This window comes from Phragmites australis, chromosome 7, assembly GCF_958298935.1.
Source record: "Phragmites australis chromosome 7, lpPhrAust1.1, whole genome shotgun sequence".
Lineage (NCBI taxonomy): Eukaryota > Viridiplantae > Streptophyta > Magnoliopsida > Poales > Poaceae > Phragmites > Phragmites australis.
Genome location: NC_084927.1, coordinates 38,658,323 through 38,684,211, shown reverse-complemented (window position 1 = coordinate 38,684,211; position 25,889 = coordinate 38,658,323). Strand labels below are relative to the sequence as shown.

The 25,889-nt window shown below is 44.6% G+C and overlaps 1 protein-coding gene and 1 pseudogene across 1 annotated transcript; one reads left to right on the top strand and one right to left on the bottom strand.

Annotated features, from left to right (window-relative positions):
• Positions 1 to 2,451: 2,451 nt before the first annotated feature.
• Positions 2,452 to 3,138, bottom strand: LOC133925662 (uncharacterized). Its single transcript, XM_062371514.1, has one exon. It carries the CDS (start codon positions 3,136 to 3,138, stop codon positions 2,452 to 2,454), a length of 687 nt encoding a protein of 228 aa, XP_062227498.1.
• Positions 3,139 to 3,332: 194 nt separating this feature from the next.
• Positions 3,333 to 11,720, top strand: LOC133925661 (tubulin-folding cofactor B-like; annotated as a pseudogene).
• The last annotated feature ends 14,169 nt before the right edge of the window (positions 11,721 to 25,889 follow it).

Sequence of the window (25,889 nt, the reverse complement as noted above, 5' to 3'; positions counted from 1 at the left end):
GTCTGCTTCATCCACCACTACCTGATTTGTTCCTACTACTGCTTCTGTAAAGTTTATCTCTGTTGGATCCTTCTGGTACGCCTCAGCTAGCAGCACAAGAGGGAGACCACATTCACATGATATATCTACGTACTGCCTCCAAGTAGATGTCGCATTAATTGGGACGAGCTCCCAAAAGTACCCCTGAGTAGCACGGCTTAGCAAAGCTCTCGGCTTAAGCTCATGTTGCTGGGGGGGGGGGGGGGGGTCCAGTTGAAAATGGTGCATCAGCCACTTGCACACGCCCACTATGGTCCTCTCATTGGCTCTACCAAGTCCCTTGACGACATGCTAAAATCCAGAGAGATCTACACCGCTATGACCATAACTAATTTGACATTTACTATAATATATCTGAAAATATAATTTATCGGATATCCCTAGAAACATCCAAAAATATATCCAATATTAATACCGGAAAACTCTATTTCTGATTATCGAAACTCTAACAAAATTACCGACACTGATGATTCCTTAACAATACATTTATTTAATATTGCTCCTAAGCAAACTAACAAATTTAAACTAATTAACCATCCATCTATTTAATAAAGTTTCTAATTATTACTTACATAATTATTCTGTAAAATCTAGATAATCAAAACTACCATACTCTAAATACTACTATGTATCTGATGACTATCCTACCATGTCAAAATTGATCTTTACAATATACTACAAAAGACAGCATATCCTATCTTTCTAAACCCTATGTCTCATATAATATAACTAATGTTATGTCACTAAACCCTAGATATAGTGGTACTTTAATTACTAATAAAAACAGAAGTCTAAAAAAATTACCGAAAACCGAGATCTAAAATCCACATATCAAAAACAGTAGAGCTTCATCGTGCTGCCTCCCTCTCCTCTCCTATCCTCCCCCTCTCTTTCTTTTTTTCCTAGATTTAAATGGCTATTTTGGCTGATTTTTAGCCTTTTTATACTGGTGGAGGGGTGGGGGTTGGAGGCTAACCGCCCCCTGAGAGGGCGGCAAGGGGGCTTACCGGCCCTCTCAGAGGGTGGTTAGGGGCGATACGGTCGCGGACGCATGGGGAGGAGGGCCCTACCTACCCTCTAAGAGGGTGTTAAGGAATAGCACTGCTATTCTGGCATCCTTACCGTTCTCTGAAAGGGCTGCAACCCTTTCAAGAGGCGGTAGACGCCTATTTATACAAATCTTGTCATTAGGAGTCTATTTATTAAAATATTAGTTATAAAAAATATAAAAAATAAAAAACTCGAAATTGCTTGGGATAGACAGAGATTGTAGGCCCCTACACTAGTCTACAAGTGCCGCGGCGAGCAGACGCTGGACGGGACAAAGAAGCAGCCATGTTGTCATCATCAAAGCTGCAGCTCCCGACGGACGACAGTGTCCTGCTGCTCATCACGCACTCCAACCTCTCCACCTCCGTCTCAGACATCCGCATCTCCCAACAGGTTGGTATGGTTCCCCATGACCCCTTCCCTCCCTGGATCTCTTCTCTACTCTGCTCGTGATCATCGTCACTACCGTCACACTTTAATTTCGTCTCATCCTTTCTTGCCCGTGCCTTGGGCTTAAAGCATCTCCAGAACACTACCGATAAGATATTGTCAATAAGTTGTTATTAGAGAATCCTCAATAATATTTTCAGTACTATTGGAGGAGCTGCTTCAGCAAATTACCGATAATCATCTCCCTCAATATTTTATTTTCTTCTATTTCTCTTCCCTTGTGCATATGAATTCTATTTTAACTCCATTTTCACATCATAATAATTCAAACTATTATGTTTCTACCACAAACAATTCAATAATATTTCAAATCCATAATTTTCAAATTCAAATTCAAATTAGAACATAACATAGGGTCCAAATGAAGCAAATAATCCAAATAAAACATGAAGAAACATGATGAAACTATTGCCCATGGCGTTGCCACATATTCTCAACAAGGTCATCTCGAAATTGTTCATGCGTCGCATGGTCTTCGATCCTTCGATGCACTTCAAGAAATCTTCGGATTTGGTCTTCATTCCACTCTGTCCTCATAGGTGTTCCCACATGCTCATAGTTGAAGTCTTCGGCTGACCTCGCTCATTCTCATTTATCATTGTTGTGCATGATCACATATGTTGTCATGATTTGGCACGTCTTTTAGTCCCAGAATCTACCAGGTCCATGAACAATTGCAAAGAGAGATTGCAACACCCCAAATGCTCGCTCAACATCCTTCCTCACAGCTTCTTGAGCCTTGACAAAGTGAATTCTCTTGTTACCTTGAGGGTTTGACATTATCTTTACAAATGTGGACCATGCTGGATATATGCCATCTGTAATATAGTAGCCCATTGTGTACTAGTGACCATTGGCTTCAAAGTTCACCGGTGGCGCATCCCCAGCAGCTAGCCTTGCAAACAGTGGAGATCATTGTAGGATATTGATGTCATTGCGAGACACAGGTAACCCAAAGTATGCATGCCAAATCCATAAATCATGGGATGCAACAGCTTCAAGAATGATGGTTGGATCATGGAAATGCCCATTGAATTGCCCGTGCCATGTCGTAGGGCAATTCTTCCACCTCCAATCCATGAAATCGATGCATCCAAGCATCCCCAGGAACCCTCTTGCTGCACCAATTGCCATAAGCCTTGCAGTGTCCTCTGTAGTTGGTGCTCGCAAGTACTCCCCTCCGAAGATCTCAATCACAGCTTTCACCAACTTCCTCAAACTCAAGATGGGGGTGCTCTCCCCAATTCGAAGGTAATCATCCACTGAATCAGCTGGGACACCACATGAGATCATGCACATTGATGTCGTAATCTTCTGCAAAACACTGTGTCCAAGTACCCTAGCTGCATTCCTCTTCTGCTTGAAGTATGGACAATGGGCTTCCACAGCATTTGCAATGCGCAATAACAACTCCCTGGACATTCTGAACCGTCGCCTGAAGGTAGCCTCGCCATACACGGGGACCTCTGCAAAGTAATGCTCCACAAGCCTAGCATGGTCCAGCTGCCTATCCTGACAAACCACCACACGCCCCGGCACAGAACCACCATGTTTGGGCCGCTTGTTGCTCTCAATGTCAGCAAGCAAAGCCACTGCCATCTCAAAGTCATCATCATCGTTTGATTCATGAACAATTCCATTGAACTTCACCACACATCACAATTTTGATCATACTAATTGAAAAAAAAAAAGAAAAAAATACCTTCCAAGATTTTGGTGGAACACCTTCCAGGCGTCAACAGCACCGCCGACCGGAGCAGTGTGAGGCGGCCGCGGAGCATGACGACGGGGTGATGGAGGGGCAGTGGGGCACACCAGACCTCGTGCTGGCCGCACCGGACCTCAAGCTGGCCATGTCGGAGCTCGTGGTGGCCGAGCTCGGGTCGCGTGGCTGCGGCATGGCGTGGGGACGGGGCGGGGCGCGGTGGGGCCGCAGACGACCTCCAGAAGGCGGCGGAGGGACCGTGGAGGGAGAGAGGGGTCTCAGGCGACAACAGAGGGGTTGCGGATGGCCGGAGCCATGGTGGCGGCGAGCACCATGAGCACGGGTGGAGGGAGCTCGCAGAGGCTGCGCTAGGCCGGAGAAATCGTTGTGGGGGGGGGGGGGGAAGGGTGCGGAGGGGATGGGGCGACAACCGAGAGCCTTCCGGCGGTGGTGGACGGCTGATGGAGGTGGACTGCGTGCGCGGCGGCGGAGGGAGAGGGCGGGAGGTCGGCGGGTACGGGCCGGAACGTTCACCCGCTAAAATTTTCATGATATTGGGGGAGGAGATCTCCTTTTCTTTTGTGGGGAGGGGGCTGGTTTTTTGGCAAAAAAATAAAAGGATTTGAGGGCTATTAGTAGTTCATTGTTACACTAAAAATCTCAAAATTAACATTTTTTTAGTATCGAGGGCTATTGATAGTCTCCTAAAGATGCTTTTATAGCAGTAGTACAGTCATGTAACTCACATGGCCTAACTTACTGGTTGGACTGCAGCTGTTAGCATGAAGGGCCATGCTTATTTGCATTTGTACGTCATACAACTGAAACTACAAGAATGAGCATGCTTAACATCCCATGTTTAATCGATCTGACTGCTGGGATGTGCTGTTGTGCTCTCAAGGGACCGGATCCATGTTGTTGATCTCGACCCTTCTTCCGTGACCTCTGGTGGCTGGTTGGAAAACACTTCTCTTGTCGACAATTATAAAATGTCAGATGAAGCATATGATAAGCTCGACAGTAAGTTCCCCAAAAAATATGTTTTCCCAATCAATAAATGTTATGGCCTTCTGGATCTATCTGTTTGTACTTCCCGACTGGCTCTTTCAAATCGTTGAGAATATAGTAGTCCTTTGCAAAATAATAATAATAATAATCCTACACTCCTACTGATCGCAAGTTAAGTTTAATTGTCATAGCTCTAATGTAGTCAGCAAACAAGTCCTATACAACAAGAGCGTCGTTTTGCACAGAAAGTACCGAAACCATTTAATAGGAAAACTAATGTTCATGGCTAACAAAAGGTTTGTGGATCTGTATGTGAACAATTAATGATAATAGTATATGCCAGCTGCTCTTTTCCTCTACTCCTATCGAGTATATAAATTCGGTCACATCCCTTAGGAAAGTTTGTTTAGCACTTGCAATGCAATAGGCCCAATGCTGATGTTATACTTTAGTGCCAGCAAACTTTTGAAAATTCAAAGAAAAGATGATCCCAAAAACCCTGCATCAGATGATAAAGTAAGTTGCTAAATTTTTGGACCGTTTTGTTCCATTTTTTTAGCTTACTTACTCTATTTCTTCAGCAATCAGAAAAGCACATGAAGGAATTGTGCTCCAAAATCAAGGTCAGTTAATTTGGTCTCCCATGTGCATTCGATTAAGCTGCAGCAGACTCTTTCCTGCTAATTAATCTGTTGTTGTTTGAAGGTTCACCCATCTAAGTTGCTAACCCTTGCACATGGTGATTTTTCTGAGGAACGATTTGATAGTTTTAGCTGCTAACACTGATGATTTTAGCACCTAATGATACCATGCCAGCACAACCTTGTAATTCCATCTTTAATGTCTGGTGCCATCCTGGTTGGATGTACGACATATATACCATCCTTGCTGTAATTTGTGCCGGTATAAAGAACCTAATTTGAGCTAAGAATATATGACCACATCAGCATGCTAATCTTCTTTAATTGGCTGCATATGTCACTTTCCTCGTCTAGCACATCCTTTTTTCAGAGGAAAAAATTTCGTGAACATCCTCAGGATGGATTTGAAATTGATATTCTTCTTTCTTGATTATTGTCAACTGCAGCAACTGATCTAAGAAGTTTGTCACAGGTGGGAGATAGATGTGAAGTTGAGCCAGGTGCCAAGAGAGGCACTGTGAATTTTGTTGGCAGAGCTGAAGCTCTTGGACGTGGATTTTGGGTTGGAGTGCAATATGATGAGCCCCTTGGAAAGCACGATGGCATGTATGTTCATTCATTTACAAACTACCGTGATGACAAAGAAGAGGCCTTGTGTTAATTGTGTATTATTATTTGGCATGACAAGTGTAACATCTGAGTTTTTAACACGTTAATTAATTGTAAGTTTCACTGTAAATTATTTTTTTTATTAATTAAGTCAACTAAAATCAAGAAAAAATACATACTCAAATACTTAACTTGACTAGTTATTCCAAAATGCACTAGAGTTATTTTCAAAATGATCCCAACATTAAATTGGTTCATATGCATTGTTTTATAGTTTTTTTGGTTCTTTGCGTGGAGATTTAAAATTGAATATCTCTCAATTTTAAATATATTCTTAGATTATATTCAGCTCAAATTCAATTAATTCAAATCATCTTCCAAATCTCAGAGTTTTACTTCTAATTCATAATTCAAATATTCCCATTTGAATTGATACTACTCCAAAGTCAAATCCAAATTCAAATCTCTCATTTGAATTTAAACCCAAATCTTCTTTTCTTTTCCTTTTCTCACTTTCACTCGAGCCTAATCCCTTTCACTCCTCGGGCCGCTTCTCCTTTTTCCCTCTCGCACGACCCAACAAGCTAGCCCAACTAGCCCGGCTCCCTTCTCCTGCACTTGGGCCGCAACCGTACTGCTGGCCCAGCTTCCTCGCGCGCCGGCAAGCTCGCTCGCTAGCGCCCGTGCGCGAACCCGGTTGTCCATGTGACGTCCATCCCGCGCTCGTCCACCAGCGCCTTCTCCCTCTCCTCCAGCGTGACGCCGCGCCATTGTGACAGTAAGTGCAATGAATGCGCCAACGACTTTCTCGCCCCCCCCCCCCCTCACGACATCTCTTCCCACTCTCATTCTCTCTCCTCTCTCTGCCCTCACAACACGCTGCCCGAGTGCCTAACGTCGTGCGACTTCCGTGCCCGTGCAAGCGCGTGGCCGGCATAGTTGGGCCATGCCGTGAAAATAAAGGTAGGCGCCGCCTCGCCACCTCATCGCCGCTCAGCTCATTGACGATCGCGTGATGCAAGCGCCGCACCGCCTCACTGTGCCCTCTCCCTCTATAAATAGAGAGGCCCAGTCTCTCTCTTTGTGCTTCCCCACTTCGCCACCACCACCGCGCTGCTAGCATCACCATTCTCACCATTGTAGCTCCACCGTCCCCAATTCTTCCCCGCGAGCTACCGAGAAGCACCACAAGCTCACTGTCGTCCCTATGCCACTCTCCATCGATCGAAAGCCCGACAGGAGCCCGCTTGCACCAAAAGTCGAGCCATTCCACCGCCACCCCATCGTCGCTTCGTCGGCCACTATCCAGCTTCTCACCGTTTTCAAGCTCGGTGAGCATCCCGATCCCCTCGCGCACCCTCCTAGCTAATGGGTTGTCAATAGCATGCTCTCTCTTCACGTGGCCACATGTAACCATGCATTTGGTCCTCCGCCATCGTGCCATGATAGTCGCCAACGTGCATATGACCTTGTGTGTGGTCCGGCCTTCGTGCCAAGTAGCCTAGGGAGCTCTAGGCCCTTTTTTCATGCAGGTCGACCACATGTAGTTGAGGGGTGGTGCTATCCAGTTTCTCCACACCACCATCGTGTTCCCCGACTGCCGTCTGGCGCCGCCTCGAGCACCGCCTGCTGTCAACGAGCTTCTAGACGAATTCCCCGTAGTACGTAGATGCTCGCCACGTATTCATCGTCGTGAGTCCTCACTGGGAGTGCGATTCCAACCAGCTCTCCGACGCGGCTCCACCATGATTACTCACCGTCGGCTGATCTCCTTCGCCGTTTCACTGGCCAGCAAGCCCACGCGCACACCCGTGCGCGTGGTTGAGCCTGCTCTCGTGCTTGTGCAGCCCGACAGAGTGGACCGTGGCTTGGCCCACACACCGCCAGCCTACTGGCCCATCCACCAAAGGCCTTGCCCCAGTGGGTTGGCCCAACTTTGCAGCCCGTGAACCGGCCAACCCTACCCGAACAGGCCAATGCTGTACAACCCAGTACTATGCAGCCCAGCCCGACCCATTCAAGCCCAGACCAGGCTCAATCTAAGCCCATTCTAGCCCAACTGAGTACTATTCATGTGGGTCCTATCGAGTTACTGTTCAATTGGGTCCCACCTATGAACAGTGTAATTTCATTTTTTCTTGATTTAATTTTAGATTAGATCTTCCGGGAGTCATAACTTTTCCGTTCTGGCTTCGATCGGTAATTCTTTCACCAAAATTCATCTAAATTTGAGATCTACCTATCTATCATAGTATGTTATCCATTAGGGCTCATTTGGATTTTCATTTGGTGGTATTTGATTCTTCTCTAGTATAGCCCGTTAATGATCGTAGTCCCTATTGCAGATCCGCCAGAACTCTACGAGTGCTGCGCGGGAATCGTCAGGAGCAAGGAAGATCCTGACTACAACCAAAACGTTGAAGAAAACCTCAGAGAAGGCAAGTCCTATCTCATTGATCATATTGAACCTATATTTTCAACTAATCTACATGATCGACTAAAACTAGACTTATATCGTATGTGCTATGTACTACTATTTTACAAACTGCTTGTAATAGTTAATCCTATCAACACTTGTTACCCCTTAAATGTTTCATCCAAAATACATATCATGTTAGAATTACCTATTGTTATATATATTAATGACAGACGACACATAGATATCTAGCATACATAGGATTGAATATGTTTCCTTGCGGACGTCACTTTTAAAACACATCTCCTCGGACATAAGATTTACTGTTATCAATGATAAGTCATATATCATGAATCCTTAATGGTTATAAAATCCTTGATGCCATTGAGATGTGGAGGGTGGTCTGTAAAAATAGGTGAAAACTATTTTGGCGAGGCAGGTTGAGTAGTACTTTGAATGAGAATGCTCTTTGGGGCTTGAGTTACCTCTATGGTATTCATTGCCAGAAAGCATCTGTCCTGGCCGCTTAAGGATCGAGTTATTTCGCCGCCATGCTTAAGTAACTCCCATGCAACCACGCATCCTGAATGGGCAGAACTTGACTTTTCTTCACCGAATTGAGTTGGGCATCATACTAGGAGGCTGGAGAGCAACGAGATGCCAAATGTCCATATGCCCCTCTGTCGGAGGGTTAACTCCTGTCGCAGGGATCCTGAGGGACCCCTTTTTAGAGATTCGGCCGGGGGGATGATTTTGAATATGTTTGCTGGAGAAATAAATGGATGTAAATGCGATGGCAGGTGGGGTGGAATAATCTAATGCAGAAAAGAGTAAATGCACTGGGGGATTTTTAGACAGGTTCGGGCCGCACTGCGCGTAACACCCTACTCCTGTATGAATGCTATAAATGCCCTGAGAATGTCTCTCAGGAATGTGCTGGTTACAAGAATATCTGTCTATCCTAGAGCTTCAGGCTCCTTGTTCTTCGGTTTCTATGCTTGTACGAAGGTGCTCTTCGATCTTTGAACAAGAGTGCCTGAGAGTTCGAGCGCCCTCTGTACGCTTGGATTCATCTTCGGTCTGTGTGTGCTTTTGGCTCTGTTCGATCTCGTCTTGGACTGTCTTTGTCCATGCTTGCCGGTCGCTTTAAATACCCGCCGGCAGTAGCGTGCCCCGAAAGGGAGGGCACGAGTTTCAAGACACTATAAATGGAAAGGGCGTCATCATAGCGCTGGAAATGGGGGTTGAAAACGCGCCCCGCGCCCGGTCTTCAGTCGTCATGATGGCGCTGGCAACGGGCGCCGTGGAGAGGGCCCACCGGGCAGCCGCAGAGTGGCCCGGCGTGCCCGTCCGGTCTTGTTCGCCTGCCACAGCAACGCGACAGAAGGAACACCTCGGGCCTCGCGATGCTATCCCGAGGCGCACCGGATGGCGCGGGATGGGACCCGTGCTTTAAATGTCCCCATGCCCTTCTGCTAGGGGATGGCAGGGACTGACACCGAGCTTGGCGGGAGCAGTTGGAGGTGACAGGCCACACACGCTCTTAAATGCGGCATCGGGCCTTTCACTGGCTGACACCTCATTGCTGGACCCCTGCGGGGGCCACTGACGGGGGGCTTCCTAGGCCATTGGGGAACCGATTGCTCGGGGGGTCACTGTTCACCTCCTCGAGCACTCTCTCCCGAGAACGCCCTCTCTTGGTCCTCGAGGAACCGAGTGCTCGGGGGGCACTGTTCATTGCCCGAGCACTCTCTCCCGGGCTTGGCTGTACGGATCCTCGGGGAACCGAGTGCTCGGGGGCCGCCGCTCGCAACCCCGAGCACTCTCTCCCGAAAATACCTTCCTTGGGTCCTCAGGGTACTCGGGTGCCCGGGGGGCCACTGCTCGCAGCCCTGGGCACGCCCCTCCTGGTACTCGGTTCTCCTAGTTGTCGGGGGACTTGGGTGCTCGCGGGGTCACTGTTCTCCTCCCCGAGCACTCTCTTCCTGGTCACTTGGTCTTCGTAGATCATCGGGGAACCCGGGTACTCGGGGACCACTGCTTGTGGCCCCGAGCGCCCTCTCCTGGGACTTAATCTTTTTTACCTTGCAGAGATGACCCCGCGGGAGGGCGCCACGTGGCGGATTGCTGGCCTGGCCTCGGGATTCGGGGACCCCTGGTTCCTGATTCACCGACACCCTCTGTCTGAATATTTTGAGACATGGTATAGCCAATCTGGTATTCAGTACAAGGACTCTAGGACTTGGGGTATCTCGTAGAAAAGCCCAACAGGAAAGGTAATTGAAGTGTCTCGATATAATTCGCTCCTCCGCTTGCAATAGTTGGAGGCTGAGCATATCACGTGGCTACATTATACAACCTCTGCAGAGGACATGCGAAGGCAGAACTTTTTTTGACTAGACTCTAGGTGCGTGTGTCTTGATGAGTGAGTGTGTGGACTAGATGTCTGTGTGATGATGTTACTCGCTCAATCCGTCAAAAGCTGTGTGGTACTAAAGGTACACCAGAGGTGATGATAGAGACTACAGAGTGAGGTGTAGCCCCTCCCATGATCGAAAACCCCCAGATATAGCTTGTTACATGAATTTGAACTATTTAAACTGTTTTAAAGTCAATCATAAATGATACAATTGAATACCTGTATAAACTATTTTACGTTTAAAACTAAACTATAAAGCTTTATTCTTTAATTACCTCTTCATATATCTATCAACACCTTGTAGTAGTATATAGCTTGCTGAGTATCTTTCGTACTCACTCTTGTTGTCATTCAGATGAGGAAGCTGATTCCGATTTCACCAAAGGTGAAAGATAGAATGAAGAGTAGTCTTAGAGTTCGTGTTCGCACCCTAGCTGCTTTTTTCTTTAGGTCTTTGCTTTCCATTGAGTTTTGCTGGTCATTTGATCAGGTTTGCAATATACGGTTTGGTTCGCAACCTTTTGTATTCCGAATCTTAATACTTATGTACGAAGTTTGTAACCTTTTGTACCTTTTGCGTATCAACTACTTGATCTAGAGACTGATACGGGAGGCAAAGGAGATCCCCAGGTTGGGGTGTTACACTAAGTGTAACTCATGTCATGATTTCGTGATGATTAACCTGCACATGTCAATACCAACTTTTTTTTTAAAGATGTTGTGGCTGACAGTAGTTGCAAGATATCTTTGGAGAAACAGCTCTTTGAGTGATGCTTGTTGGATACTGCAGGGTGAAAGGCATTCGCTTCTTCGAGTGCCCTGAAGGCCATGGGGGCAATTGTGAGGCCAGAGAAAGTAAAGGTATTTTTCGTTGCTACATGCCTAAGTGTTTACTTACCCTGTTTGGACTTGCGAGTGAACATGTCATGACTCACGAGAACCTGGCATCTCGCATTTGCTCTGATAGTCGCTGAACTTTGATTCTGCTCGCTTAAATGGTCTAATTCGATCTAAAGAACATGTGCCCATTAGGCCTAGTATTTGTTCAAATAACTTATTGAATGTGAGGAGCAATGCAGTTTGTTTGCAATAGCAAGTCATGTTGAAGTGTATCTCAGGGTGGGTTGCGTTGTACTGTTTTAAGTTTTTAATTGTGGGCATGTTTCTTTCTGACATTCGAAATGACCTGTTGCGTGGTACAAAGCATGAATGCCGGTCTGCACGTACCTCCTGCATGCATGTATCGTCTATTGAGGGCAGTGAACTTTGCGGGGAAATTACGCTGACAGAAATTAAACCTTGGGAATGTTACTCGACAGATTTTGTTTTTTATTATAGGTTGGCGATTTCCCAGAGAGAGACCCATTTGAAGAAGAGATATAGCGAAGCAAATGATCCTGTGCACATACTCTGATGTTGGTTGGCTGTGAAATTGATTTTTAGGATGCTCTAGACCTCGACGAGGGTAGGAACGAGATTTATAACTAGAAGGTGAATAGATGTCTTAATAAAAATTTTAAAAAATCGATGATTTTTTTCTATTTAGATCACCTAATATATCTTAAAACTCAAGTGAAAGCAATAAGAAGAAATTTTAACAAGAGAAAAAATTTAGACAGCACGACTCCACGTATGATGTATGAACCATATGTTCTATTTAAGATCGATGTCTTAAGCACTCGAAAGATCACAACATGTAAAAAAACAAGAAAAGATAAATATCGAGCAATGAAACTCTCTAAGTTGATTGTCTAGAGACAAGAGAATTCATGATCCTATCACACAAGCGTGTGTATGTGAATTTTATACATCTAGCAACAAGAAAAATGACATCACAATGTACTGAAATTTTAGCCCAAAAACCAAAATAAAAATCAAAACTGGAAACCGAAAAACTTGTAAACTTGCAAGGGTACTAATAGAGAAAAACTAGAAGGAAGGGAATTTAAGTATATGCAAAAACATAAACTTTACTATTCAAAGAAATCAGCCCTATTTTAGACGAGTTACAAAGATTTATCTCTTAAAACTCTCACCTATTACATAGACTAAACACTTATCATTTTCTCCTCTAAAATCCTAACTCTATGCTCTCAAATGGGTGGTATAAGGGGGCTCAAGTGGCTATTTCAAACTCTCTCATAACTCGACCCCTTTATATATAGGCCAAGGAAACTTGATCGTTAAATTTTCTAGTTTTTTTTTCAAAATACACATCTCTTGTAGTACACTCATATTTATCACCGGGGGTATTTTGGTTCATTTTCTTGTCCATTCATCGGACGGCCACGGCGCCTTCACAACTTAGCTTTGCCTTGACGCAAGCTTCACGATGGTGCCACGTACTCCTTCAGTCCTCTTACGGTTTTAAGGCCAAACCGCGAAACCGCTCGTGCGCTTCTCAACTCGTGACTCACCACCTTACTTACACCTTAAGCAAACGCTTCGATGTCGACGTGTGTCTTCTGTTATGAGATCCTGATTGTCAGTAAGTCCCTCCCACTCTCGATCCATCGGGTCACCTTATCACTTGCACCAGTATCCCCTTTGCTTGACTTTATCAATACGTTGTCTCCATCCGCCTTCCATACTTTGCTTGACCTCCACGTGTTCAGCTAGAATCACCCTTGACTCCATCTAGCCTCCTTGATCATCCGGCACCAAACACTCCGCTTAGCCCTGATCATCCCACCGTCGACCGCCAAGTTGCATCCATCACCTGCATACCATGAGACAAGCAAACACATATCTCCAACTCTAATTTCAGTTAATCCATAATTAATATGCTCAAATGAAATCCTAAATTAATTCAAATTACATCAAAGCTAATGCAAAACCGAAAATCACCAAGCTAAATAAATACCAATGTCAATCATTCATCACGAGTAAACCAAGTCACATTTCAACTTGGTTTCTCAATCTCCCCCTTGATGGGTGCATTGATAACCCTCAAAGCACAAATATTTTGGCTTGAAGAAATTAAAATAAGATAAGCTCATTCAAGTGACAAAAACTCGAGAAATAGAAAAAATATATCACTTGGCATAAGAAATATTGCAAAAGCCCTAAGAGAGGCAAAGACGAGCCAAAAACCTCAAAAGAGCCAAAAAAAACTCAAAAATCCAAGTACACATACTTTTCCTTGATGATTGCACATATTTCATATTTTTTTTATTTCTAGATAAATGCAATTTTCTCCCATTTATTGAATATTTGTGCATAATATCTGTGGGAGTATTTTCTCCCCTTTGGTAATGTAAACATCAAGTATACAAGACTGTGCAAAAGATATACAAATAAAATACAAGGCTATAAAGCTTTACATATAGATCACAAAGCACTTGCAAGAACTAGAGATGTCAAAACACTAAGATGAGTAAATGATATAACTCAAAGGCGCACAAAGTCTAAAAGTGAGTTCATGTCACAAGCACCAAGAGTGAAGAAAATTTTGATCATATTGTTCAATTATTCAAAAGATATCACCACAAAAGCATCCACATTTTCAGGATCAGTGCAAAGATTAGAGAAACTAGCGCTATGTCAAGTTCAAACTTGGCAACCAAGTTCAATCCGACGGGCTACGTAAACACCCACATATCAATCTAAGACTTAGTTTGACAACATAAAAAATAACATTCTTAGCATATTAAAAAGCACAAGTTAACTTTCTCATTTGATCATTTAACTATCCTCAAGTGAGTTTTAAGCAACCATAGGTTCACTTCTTTGGCAAACCACATGAAGCATTAAGTCACCGTATTGGATTCAATTTTAGCTCAAAACTTGATCATTCATTTTATTAACTCAACATAGGATTCAAGATATGCAAATTTTCTAAAAGCCAAAATAAGTTGTGCCTTTGCGATACAAAATAGCACATACTCTCCCAAGGGTTAATCATAGGCTAAACATTTACATAGACAAAGGTCAAAGACCCCAATCCGTTGAACTGAACAAAACGATCTAGCACAAACTTTTCACAGAACTAGTCCTAATTTAAGCACTAATCAAGCTAAAGTAAACACTCAAGTGTGACAGGAGATTATATTCACATTTCAAGTTTATTCTTAGAAAAGACAAGCCCTAATTTGCTCAACAGATTTTATGCAATATTTTAATAAGATAATAAGTTTGTATAAATTGTTATACATCCACTATACTTAGCACAAATTCACATCTAGTAAAAAAAGTGCAAAGAACATATAAGTGAAGCTTGATAACATAATTATCTTACAAAAATGCTATACAATACAAATACAATAAAAGTAAGATAGAGTATGTACAAAGGTAACTCTCCCTTACACAATTCTATAGGGATAACACATACCAAGCTCTCTCCTCAAAAAGGCAAACTTTGTTGTATCTACAGGCTTGGTAAAGATATCGGATAGCTGGTGTTAGGTATCTATGTAGCTTAACTCAATGTCTTTCTTCTCATTGTGGTCTCTCAAGAAGTGAAATATCGCATCTATGTGTTTGGTTCTGGAGTGTTGAACTGAGTTATTGGCTAAGCTTATAGCACTGGTGTTGTCACACAAAAGTGGCACACTGCTGAAATCTAATCCAAAATCTCTCAAGGTAGCAACCATCCACAAAATCTGTGAGCAACAATTACATATTCAGCTTCAGTATTAGACTGCGCAACGCTAGACTGCTTGCGAAAAGACCAACACACAAGAGAAGTACCCAAAAAATGATAAGTACCAAAGGTACTCTTCCTGTCAATTCTACACCCAGCAAAATCTGCATTAAAAAGTCACAAAAAGAAAACGAAGAGGATGTAGAAAATCAAAAGGCGTATTCGAGAGTGTGCTTGAAATACCTCATAATGTGTTCCATCGCTTGGCGACGAGACGTCCTCGGTGAAGCCTGGAAGCGAGCACATAAGCAGACGGCGAAGTGGATGTCGGGTCTTATCCTTGTCAGGTACAGGAGGGAGCCGATCAGGCTCCTGTACTCCCGCTGGTCCACCTCCTCTCCATCTTCATCTGGATCAAGCACGATTGAGGTAGCCATCGGTGTCACCAATGGCTTTGCATCGCTCATGTTGAACTTCTTCAGCAAATTCTTGGTGTACTTCGTTTGGTGGAAGAATATACCTTGCTTGTATTGCTTGATTTGCAGCCCAAGGAAGAAGTTGAGCTCGCCCATGATCGACATCTCGAACTCACTGCTCATAGTTTCTGCAAACTTGGCCACAAGTGCATGAGAAGAGCCAAAAAATGATATCATCCACGTAAATCTGAACAAGTAAGAAATCATTGCCATGTTTGAGAGTAAAAAAAAATTATCACCTGACCACATCACATATGCATGCCCTAACAAGAAAGACCTAAGCCTATCATACCAAGCCCTATGTGCTTGCTTAAGTCTATACAAAATTTTCTGAAGCTTGTATACTCTATGAGGGTATTTGGGATGCTCAAAGTCTGGAGGTTGCTTGACATAGACCTCTTCCTCTATAAAACCATTTAGGAAAGCACTCTTGACATATATTTGATACAATTTGAAACTTTGAGATGCCGCAAATGCAAGGAGGGTCATAATAGCTTCTAGCCTAGTTACTGGTGCAAAGGTCACTCTAAAGTCTATCCTATATACCTGAGTGAAACATTGAGCTACTAGTCTAGCCTTGTTTCTTACTACAGGCTCATACCCCCTGTTTGTTTTTGAAAACCCATTTGGTGCCTATGGTGTGAACATTTAGAGCTGGCTCTACTAGGACCCAAACATGGTTTCTCTCAATGTTTTTAAGCTCTTCATGTATGGCATTGACCCAACTCGAATCGGATAAAACATGCCCAACATCATAGGGCTCAAAAAAAGCAACAAATATAGAATCAGTGAAATGAGCATGAGAAACAGATTTAGACCTCGTTAACCTCTCACCAAGGTTGCCGATCATCAGCTATAGGGGATGTCACCGCTGAATGTGTTAAGGGCTTCGCGTTGCGAGATGACCTCCCCCTCAAACACTGCTGGTGCAGGATCGAAAGCAGCTGAAGTGGAAGTAGAGGCTGCAGGACCCTCTGTCGGTGTTGTGGAGGCAGGAACCAGCTCGGGAGCGAGTGTAGTAGTATGAAGTAGTGGATCATCATCGTCATCCTCGAAAGCTGGAAGGTCAGTGCGTACATAAATATTTTCGCTCATCTTCTGATCACCTGCACACTCAAAGATAGGGCTAACACAAGGGGTTGATTCATCAAAGGTCATATCACCGGACTCCATGATGGTGTTAGTGTCAAGATTCAAGATCCTGTAAGAAAGACCATGAAGAGAATACCCAAAGAAAATGCCATCGGAAGAACACGACTCAAACTTGCCAAGATTGCCATGCTTTAAGATGAAGTAACGACACTCAAAAACTCTAAAATGCAAAATCTTCGGCTTCCTCCCAAAACGCAACTCATAAGAAGTTAAATTCAAGATTGGGTGCAAGAAAATTCGATTGGAGATGTAGCACACCATGCTAATGGTCTCAGCCCAAAACTTTCTAGGAGTCATATGCTCATCGAGCATCCTCCTAACCATCTCCACTAAAGTGTGATTCTTCCTCTCAACCACGTCATTCTGTTGAGTAACGTGTGGGACAGAAAATTGATGCTTAAATCCATGCTCAAAACAGAAAGCATCAAAGAGATAGTTCTGGACTCGGTGCTATTATCACTGCGAATTGCTTTCAAAGCATTAGAGAGTTCTTTGAACAATTTCAAAGCCAAGCTCCAAAAGTATGAAAACATTGCATCCTTTCTCACAAGAAAGAAAACCCAAGAGTAACAAGAGAAATCATCAACAATGACAAGTACATACCACTTTCCACCCACCGAACGAACCTGGGAAGGACCAACAGTGTCCATATGAAGAAGTTCTCCCGGTTATTCAGTCATCAACAGATTAACTGGTGGGTGAAAGGTGGCAACAATCTTGCCATGCTGACAAGGAGCACAAATGAGGTTTTTCTCAAACTTGAGCTTGGGTAATACTCGGATCAAGACTAGGACACTCAAATGAGTAAACAAATCAAAACTCATATGCACTAGTCTCCTATGCCACATCTAAAGCTCACAAGAAGGTTGGGCAATCAAACAACGAGAAGAATCAAGGGACTCAGAAAAATCAGCTCCAAAAACTCCCCTAACTCTGGAAATCCAGCAAATCAAAATGCCTGAAGAATCAAGAACTCGAGAAGTATTGCGTTTGAAATACACTTCTAAGTTCTCATCCAATAACTGAGATACAGAAAGCAAATTCTATCCCAGATGCTCCACCAAAGCCACATCCTTGAGAGTAAAACTCTCATTCACCCTTACCATACATTTGTCTTTCACCCTTCCTTTTCGATCACCCCCGAAAGTGATGTACTCGTGACGCTTCATCGGGGTGAGGCTAGAGAACTATGATGTATCTCCGGTTATATGGCGCGAACAACCAGAGTCAATAAGTCACTTGTTCTCCAAGCCTCCACCTGTCACCTACATGTGGGAAGAGTAGTAGGGGGATGGCTCAGTACTGGGGTTAGTCATAAACTTCTTGGGAATCCAGTACTGGGTCATCCGACTTGAAACAGTAAAAGTATGTGCATGCAAATCAACACTAGTACGCTGGGGCGAGAACCACAAAGAGAAAAATGTGTTTCGCCAAAGCACTGGAACTCAAAGACTCTTATATATGGATCAAAATCATATGAGTCGTGGTGAAATCCACATCGGGCACCACCTCTAGGAAGAGACTAAAAAACGCTAGAGACTTGTGTGTAGTAGTGAGAAAAAGGCTCATATACACCAACAGAGGGACGGTACCTGTCCCGGGTACTCCACTCCCACTCACATCACTCATCCGTCCTACAGCGAAAGCAAAACCCAACTAAGTGACCCTCTCTCTGGCAATAGGTGTAGTGGTAGCGTCTCTCAGGAACTTGAGTGCTGGTCACTCTAGGCTCTCTCATAGGGGCTCTCATCTGAGACTGTGAAACTCTCTTAGGTTATGATGCGGGCTTCTTCTTGGTAAACGGTGGTGTGGGTTTCTTCTTGTTGAATTATGGTGTGGTGTTGATTTTGGATTTCTCAACTTTTAGGATGTAGATATGGTGAAAATAGTCTTACTTTGCTCGTTGTAACCCTCTCAAAACCCAACCCAAGTGCCAAACCCGCCTTATAGGCACACATCTTGGTATTGGCCAAGATCAAATTCATTTTACCCTTACCTTCTGGGTATTTCTCCACTAGAGAAAGGATATACTCATTCTCAGCTAAAAGCTTCTCAACTTGCCCTCTAACCCAGCTGAGTTTGTCCTGAAAGATGATGCAGGTGGGACAGTTCGGCTGCACATCTTTCGAACTCTGAGCACTCTCTAATCTAGATTCCAACTCCTTGATGCACACTACTTTCAGTTCAACATCCTTTGCAAGTAAAGGGTAATTCATGCAGGCGCCTAAGAGAGTGGATCTAGACTTCTCATCAGCGAGCTTGTTCTCAGCAGTCTCAAGTCGATTGACAACTTGAGCATGCAAAGCCTGAAGCTTGGCAAGTTCTGTCATAACCACCAAATAACTCTCACACTCCTCATCATCACGCCTAGACCCAAGCAATACAAGCTCAGAAGAAACAGACTCATACTTAGGTTTAGGCTCTGTCAAGTCACGCACAACTTTCTTAAGTAACTTATCCTGGCTAACGAGAACATCATTCAAGGTATCGACTTGGATAGAAAACTGATCGTAGGAAGGTAATACCTCAGAGGGATCAAGCTCAGGGTCGCTGTCATTGTTGTCGTCTGCTATGAAGCAGAGGCCGGTGAGGTCCTTGACCTTATTCTTTCTCTTCACCTGTGGTTCATCCTCCTCTGAGCTCTCCTCCTCTCTTGAAGAGGTGTCGATGTCGCTGAGAGCAGCCAAGAACGCCCTAGAAGCCGCCTTGGCTACCTTCTTGTCTATCTTGTCACGATTCTTCTTGAAGAAAGGCTTCTTATTATTCTTCTTATGATTGTCATAATCGTGGTCGTGGTCTTCCTTCTTCTTGAGCTTGGGGCAGTCCGCCTTGAAGTCGGTGGTGTCACCACACTCAAAGCAGGCACGGGAACTGCCCTTCCTCTGGTCTCGGTGGTTGTTGTAGAAGCGGGTGAATTTCTTCACGATCAGTACAAGATCCTCATCATTAAGCACATTCGCCTGCTCCTTTGTGATAGAGATCAAGGAAGACAAAGTAAATCTACCAGATAAAGTGTTAGCACAAGAAACACCAACTCTAGACTGGTTGCCACCGCTAGGTCTGGAAACCAACGCCATGTTCTAAGACATGGGGTTTCTAAGACCAATCCGAGCCGTCTTGGCTATCTCGGTGGACTTGAGCTTGCTAAAGAGTTCATCACAAGTTAATGTATCACAACCTGATGTCTCTTCAATACTCGAGATCTTCACTTCTCATATGCTACCATCCAGATCATAGAGAAGCTTGATCGCTCTCTCGCGGTCAGAATAGGGCAAAACATCAGTTGATCGAAGATTACTAACAATTCCATGAAAGCGAGCAAATATGGCATCCAAAGACTCTGCGTGGCCTTGCACAAACATTTGGTATTCTTGGTTGTATGTGCTTTAACGTCTGGCCTTAATCTAATTAGTGCCTTCATGAAAGACACTCAAAGTAGTCCAAATCTCCCGGGCAGTATGGAGGTGTTGAACCCTGTAAAACTCATTCCGATTCTGGCTTGTGAACAAAATATTTCTGAGCTTATTATTGGTCTCATACTGTTCGATTTGAACCTAAGTCGTGCGAGCAGCAGGGATCTCGTAGTTCAAATCAACTACCTCCCAAATTGCACTTCCTTAGCTTAAGAGATAAGCTTCTATGCGCTCCTTCCAGTGTGAAAAATCAAGGCCATCAAACAGCAGAATATTCCCACTTCTCTCCATGTTGCTTACGGATCATAAAACCGGTTAAGGTCAACAAGTGATCAAACCAGCTCTGATTCCAATTGTAGGAACGGGATTGGCGACTAGAGCGGGGTGAATAGGCGTCTCAACAAATTTCTTGCGAAATCGATGGTCTTCTCCTATTTAGATCACCCAACGCACCTCAAAACTCAAGCGAAAATGAAATAGAGAGAAGTTTTAACAAGAGAAAATCGAGACAATATGACCCCGAATGGTGTATGAATCATATGTTCCATTTAAGATCAATCCATGTATCTTAGCACTCGAAAAATCACAACTTGCTAAGAAATAAGAAAAGATGAACACCGAGCAACGAAACTCTTCAAGTTGATTGTCTAGAGGTAAGGGAATTCAAGAACATATCACACAAGCGTGTGTATATGAATTTTATACCTCTATCAACAAGAAAAATAACCTCACAAGGTGCTGAAATTTCAGCCAAAAACCAAAATAAAAATCAAAACCGGAAACCGAAAAACTTAAATTTGCAAGGGAACCAATAGAGGAAAACTAGAAGGAGGGGAATTCAAGCATATGCAAAAATATAAACTTCACTACCAAAGGAATTAGCCCAATTTGATACGGGTTATAAAGATTTATCTCTCAAAACTCTCATCTATTATATAAACTAAGCACTCATACTTCTCTCCTCTAAAACTCTAGCTCTAAGTCTCAAATGGGTGGCATAAAGGGGCTCAAGTGGCTGGTTAGAACTCTCTCATAGACCTACCCATCTATTTATAGGTTTAGAAAATTTGATCCCTAAGTTTCTTAGTTTTTTTTTTCAAAATACCCCTCTCTTATAGTACACTCCTACCTACCACTAGGGGTATTTTGGTCTATTTTCTTTTCTATTCATCAAACGACTGTGACGCTTACATGACTTAGCTTCGCCTTGACGTAAGCTTCACGATGGTGCCACGTACTCCTCCAATCCTCTCATGGTTTTGAGACCAAACCGCGAAACCGCCTATATGCTTCTCAAAGCGTAACTCGCCATCTTGCTTACACCTTAAGCAAGCACTTCGATATCGATGCGTATACTCCGTCATGCAATCCTGACCACCAGTAAGTCTCTCCCTACTCTCAATCCCTCAGATCGCCTTGTCACTTGCATCGGCATCCCCTTCGCTTGACTTTATCAACACATTGTCTCCATCTGCCATCTGTTTTGCTTGACCTCCACATGTTCAGCTAAAATCATTCTTGACTCCACCCGGCCTCCTTGATCATCCAGCACCAAGTACTCCGCTTGGCCTCAGTTATCCCATCGTCGACCGCCTAGTTACATCTATCACCTGCACACCAAGAAACAAATAAACACATATCTCCAACTCCAATTCCAGTTAGTCTATAATTAATATTGTCGAAAGGTGAACTCCTATCGCAGGGATCCTGAGGGATCCCTTTTTGAGATTAGGCCGGGGGAATGATTCTAAATATGTTTGCGGGAGAAATAAATGGATGTAAATGCGATGGCAGGTGGGGTGGAATGATCTAACGCAGGATGCAGTAAATGCACTGGAGGGATTTTTAGACAGGTTCGGGCCGCACTGAGCGTAATACCCTACTCCTGTGTGGATGTTATAAATGCCCTGAGAATGGCTCTCAGGAATGTTGCTGGTTACAAGAATGTTTGTTTATCCTAGAGCATTGGGCTTCTTGTTCTTCGGTGGTCTCAGCTTCTATGCTTGTACGAAGGTGTTCTTCGAGTCTTGGCGTCTGTGCTCTCTCCGAACCTCTGGATCAACTGACTCAACTCGGTTGTTTTTGTCCGTGCCTGCCGACTCCCTTAAATACTCGCCGGCGGTAGCGTACCCCGAAAGTGAGAGCACGAGTTCCAAGGCTCCATAAATGGAAAGACAGTTGTCGGAGGGTATACTCGTGTCGTAGGGATCCTGAGGGACCCCTTTTTAGAGATTCGGCTGGGGGGATGATTCTGAATATGTTTGCCGGAGAAATAAATGGATATGAATGCGATGGCTGGCGGGGTGGAATGATCTAGTGCGGAATGAAGTAAATGCACTGGGGTTTAGACAGGCTCGGGCTGCACGGAGGCGTAACACCCTACTCCTGTATGGATACTATAAATGCCCTGAGAATGTCCCTCAAGGATGTTGCTGGTTACAAGAATGTTGATCTATCCTAGAACCTGGGGCTCCTTGTTCTTCGGTCTGTGTGTATCTGTTGGCTTTTGGGTGCTCTTGGGCTTCTCAATCTTCTCTACTTCCTTAACTGCTTCAACCGTGCAGAGCTTGCCGAGAGATTGTCTAACTTGTCGAGAGCCTATATTCCTTTTCCAGATCTCCCTTTTGTCCATGCTGTCGGATGCTTTAAATACCCGCCGGCAGTAGCGTGCCCCGAATAGGAGGGCACGAGTTCCAAGGTACCATAAATGGAAAGGGCGTTATCATAGCCTCTGTGCAAAGTGATCGAGGGTTGAAAACACGCCCCGCGCCCGATCATCTGTCGCCATAAATGCACTGGCAACAGGCACCGTGGAGAGGGCCCACCGGGCAGCCGCAGAGCGGCCCGGCATGCCCGCCCTGTCTTGTTCTCCTGCCATAGCAGCGTGGCAGATGGAACGTCTCGACCCTTACGACGTTATCCCGAGACGTGCCGGATGGCACGGGATGGGACCCGTGCATTTAATGTCCCCATGCCCTTCTGCCAGAATGTGGCAGGAACTGACATCGAGCGTGGCGGGAGCAGTTGGAGGTGACAGGCCACGCGCACTCTTAAATGCGGCCTCGGGCCTTTGACTGGCTGACACCTCATCGCTGGACCCCTGTGGGGGCCACTGTCAGGGGGCTTCCTGGGTCGTCGGGGAACCGAGTGCTCGGGGGTCACTGTTCACCTCCCCGAGCACTCTCTCCTGAGAATGCCCTTTCTCGATCCTCTGGGAACCGAGTGCTCGGGGGCTACTATTCACCTCCCCGAGCACTCTCTCCCGGGCATGCTTGTACGGATCCTCGGGGGACCGAGTGCTCGGGGGCCGCTGCACGCAGCCCCGAGCACTCTCTCCCGGAACTTCCTTCAGTGGGCCCTCGGGGTACTCGGGTGCCTGGGAGGCTACTTCTCGCAGCCCCGGGCACACCCCTCCCGGTACTTAGTCTTCACAGATCATCGGGGAACCTAGGTACTCGGGGACCACTGACTGTGGCCCCGAGCGCCCTCTCCCGGGACTTAGCCTTTTTTACCTTGCGGATGAGACTCCGCGGGATGGCGCCACGTGGCGGATTGCTGACCTGGCCTCGGGATTCGGAGACCCCTGGTTCCTGATTCACCGACAACGGTCATCATGGCCTCTGCGCGAAGTGATGGGGGGTTGAAAACGCGCCCCCCGCCCGGTCTTCAGTTGTCATGATGGCGCTAGCAACGGGCGTTGTGGAGAGGGCCCACCGAGCGGCCACAGAGCGGCTCGGCGTGCTCGTTCGGTCTTGTATGCCTGACACAGCAGGGCGGCAGGCGGGGCACCTCGGGCCTTGCGATGCTATCCCAAGGCGCGCCGGATGACACGGGATGGGATCCGTGCATTAAATGTCCCCACGCCCTTCTACCAGAATGTAGCAGGGACTGACACCGAGCGTGGCAGGAGCAGTTGGAGGTGACAGGCCACGTGCCCTCTTAAATGCGGCATCGGGCCTTTCACTAGCTGATACCTCATCGCTGGACCTCTATGGGGGCCACCGGTGAAGGACTTCTTGGGCCGTCGGGGAACCGAGTGCTCGGGGGTCACTGTTCACCTCCCCGAACACTCTCTCTCGAAAACGCCCTCTCTTGGTCCTTGGAGAACCGAGTGCTCGGGGGCCACTGTTCATGACCACGAGCACTCTCTCCCGGAATTGACTGTTCGGATCCTCGGGGAACCGAGTGCTCGGGGGCCGCTGTTCGTAGCCCCGAGTACTCTCTCCCGGAACTACCTTCCTTGGGTCCTCGGGGTACTCGGGTGCTCGGAGGTCACTGCTCGTAGCCTCGAGCACACCCTTCCCGGTACTCGGCTTTCCTGTTCGTCGGGGGACTTGGGTGCTCGGGGGTCACTGTTCACATCCTCGAGCACTCTCTTCCCGGTTACTTAGTCTTCATGGATCATCGGGGAACCTAGGTACTCGGGGACCACTGTTCATGGCCCCGAGCGCCCTCTCTCGGGACTTAGTATTTTCATACCGCGCGGAGATGAACCCCGCAGGAGGGCGCCACATGGCGGATTGCTGTCCTAGCCTCAGGATTCGGAGACCCCTGATTCCTGATTCACCGACAAATATGCTCAAATGAAATCCTAAATCAATTCAAATCACATCAAAACTCATACAAAACCAAAAATCATCAAACCAAATAAATATCAATATCAATCATTCACTACAAATAAACTAAGACACATTTCAATATAAATTTCTCAATGTGTCATCTTTTTCCGTCAGATTACTGAACTTTAAGCTACTTGTTGAGTGCCTCTTAATAACGCTGGGAACAAGATGTTGGTCCTATGCAACCTTGATGATACTTCCCACAAGTCCACATAATAAATAGGGAAAAATGAAAAATCCTCCAAAAATTATTTCGATTTTAACTTTTTTCTGAAAGTTGTTTTATTAAAAAAACCTCTAAAGGTTCAGCTTTGTTGCAAAAATACCCTAAATTTTTTAAAAATTAAAAATCACAAAAAAATTCTGAAAAACTAGAGACAATTTTAAAACCTTCTGTGAATTTTTTTTAAAAATAATGTCCTCTGCATCATATTTTATGGAGAGTAAGTTTGAAAAAAAACGTGCAACTCATTTTATTAATTTGAATTAAATGCATAGTTAATTATTTACTAATCCAAAAATCATGAAACTAATTTTTTAGTCTTCTTACATGATTCTCTATCTTCTAAAAATACATGAAATCTTGAAATAGTTATTGTAACGTGTAGGATTGAGTAAATGTGTTGCAGATAGATTAATTCATAACTAATCCATAACACCCAAAATTAGTGAAAACAATTTTATTAGTTTACTTAAATAATGATTTGTGTAGGAAAAATAATGGTCGACATAACAAAGTTAAAATAATATAAGTTAATAAATGAGATGCACGTTTTTCTTTTTTTTTCCAAACTTTCTCTCTATGAAATATGATGCAAAGGAAATTATTTTTGAAAAAAAAAATCACAGAAGGTTTTAGAATTGTTTTTAGTTTTTTTAGAAGTTTTTATTTTTTTGAATTTTTAGGGTTTTTTCCACAAAACCAATTTTTTAGGGGTTTCAGCAAAATAATTTCTGAAGGAAAATCAAAATCTAAGTAACTTTTGAAGAGTTTTTGTATTTTTACTAATAGATAAGATACGCATTTGATTTAACTGGATTGAGGAATAGAGAAATCCGTACCTTACTGGTTACCGACATTTTGTCATGGGCTGGGGCTGGAGCTGAACCTAAGCCTCACCTTACCCTCACCTGTGTGCTTGCTTGTGGCTCCTACACGTACTATAATATACACCTTGCTGGCTATATACTCCTAACCACAGTGCAAATTGGTCGCTTTTTTGCTAGTCAACACAAGAGAAAGAGAAAGAGTCGTTTCTAGAGAAAGAGAAGCAAGCTTTTTTATGCCAAAGTCAACAATCAACACAAGC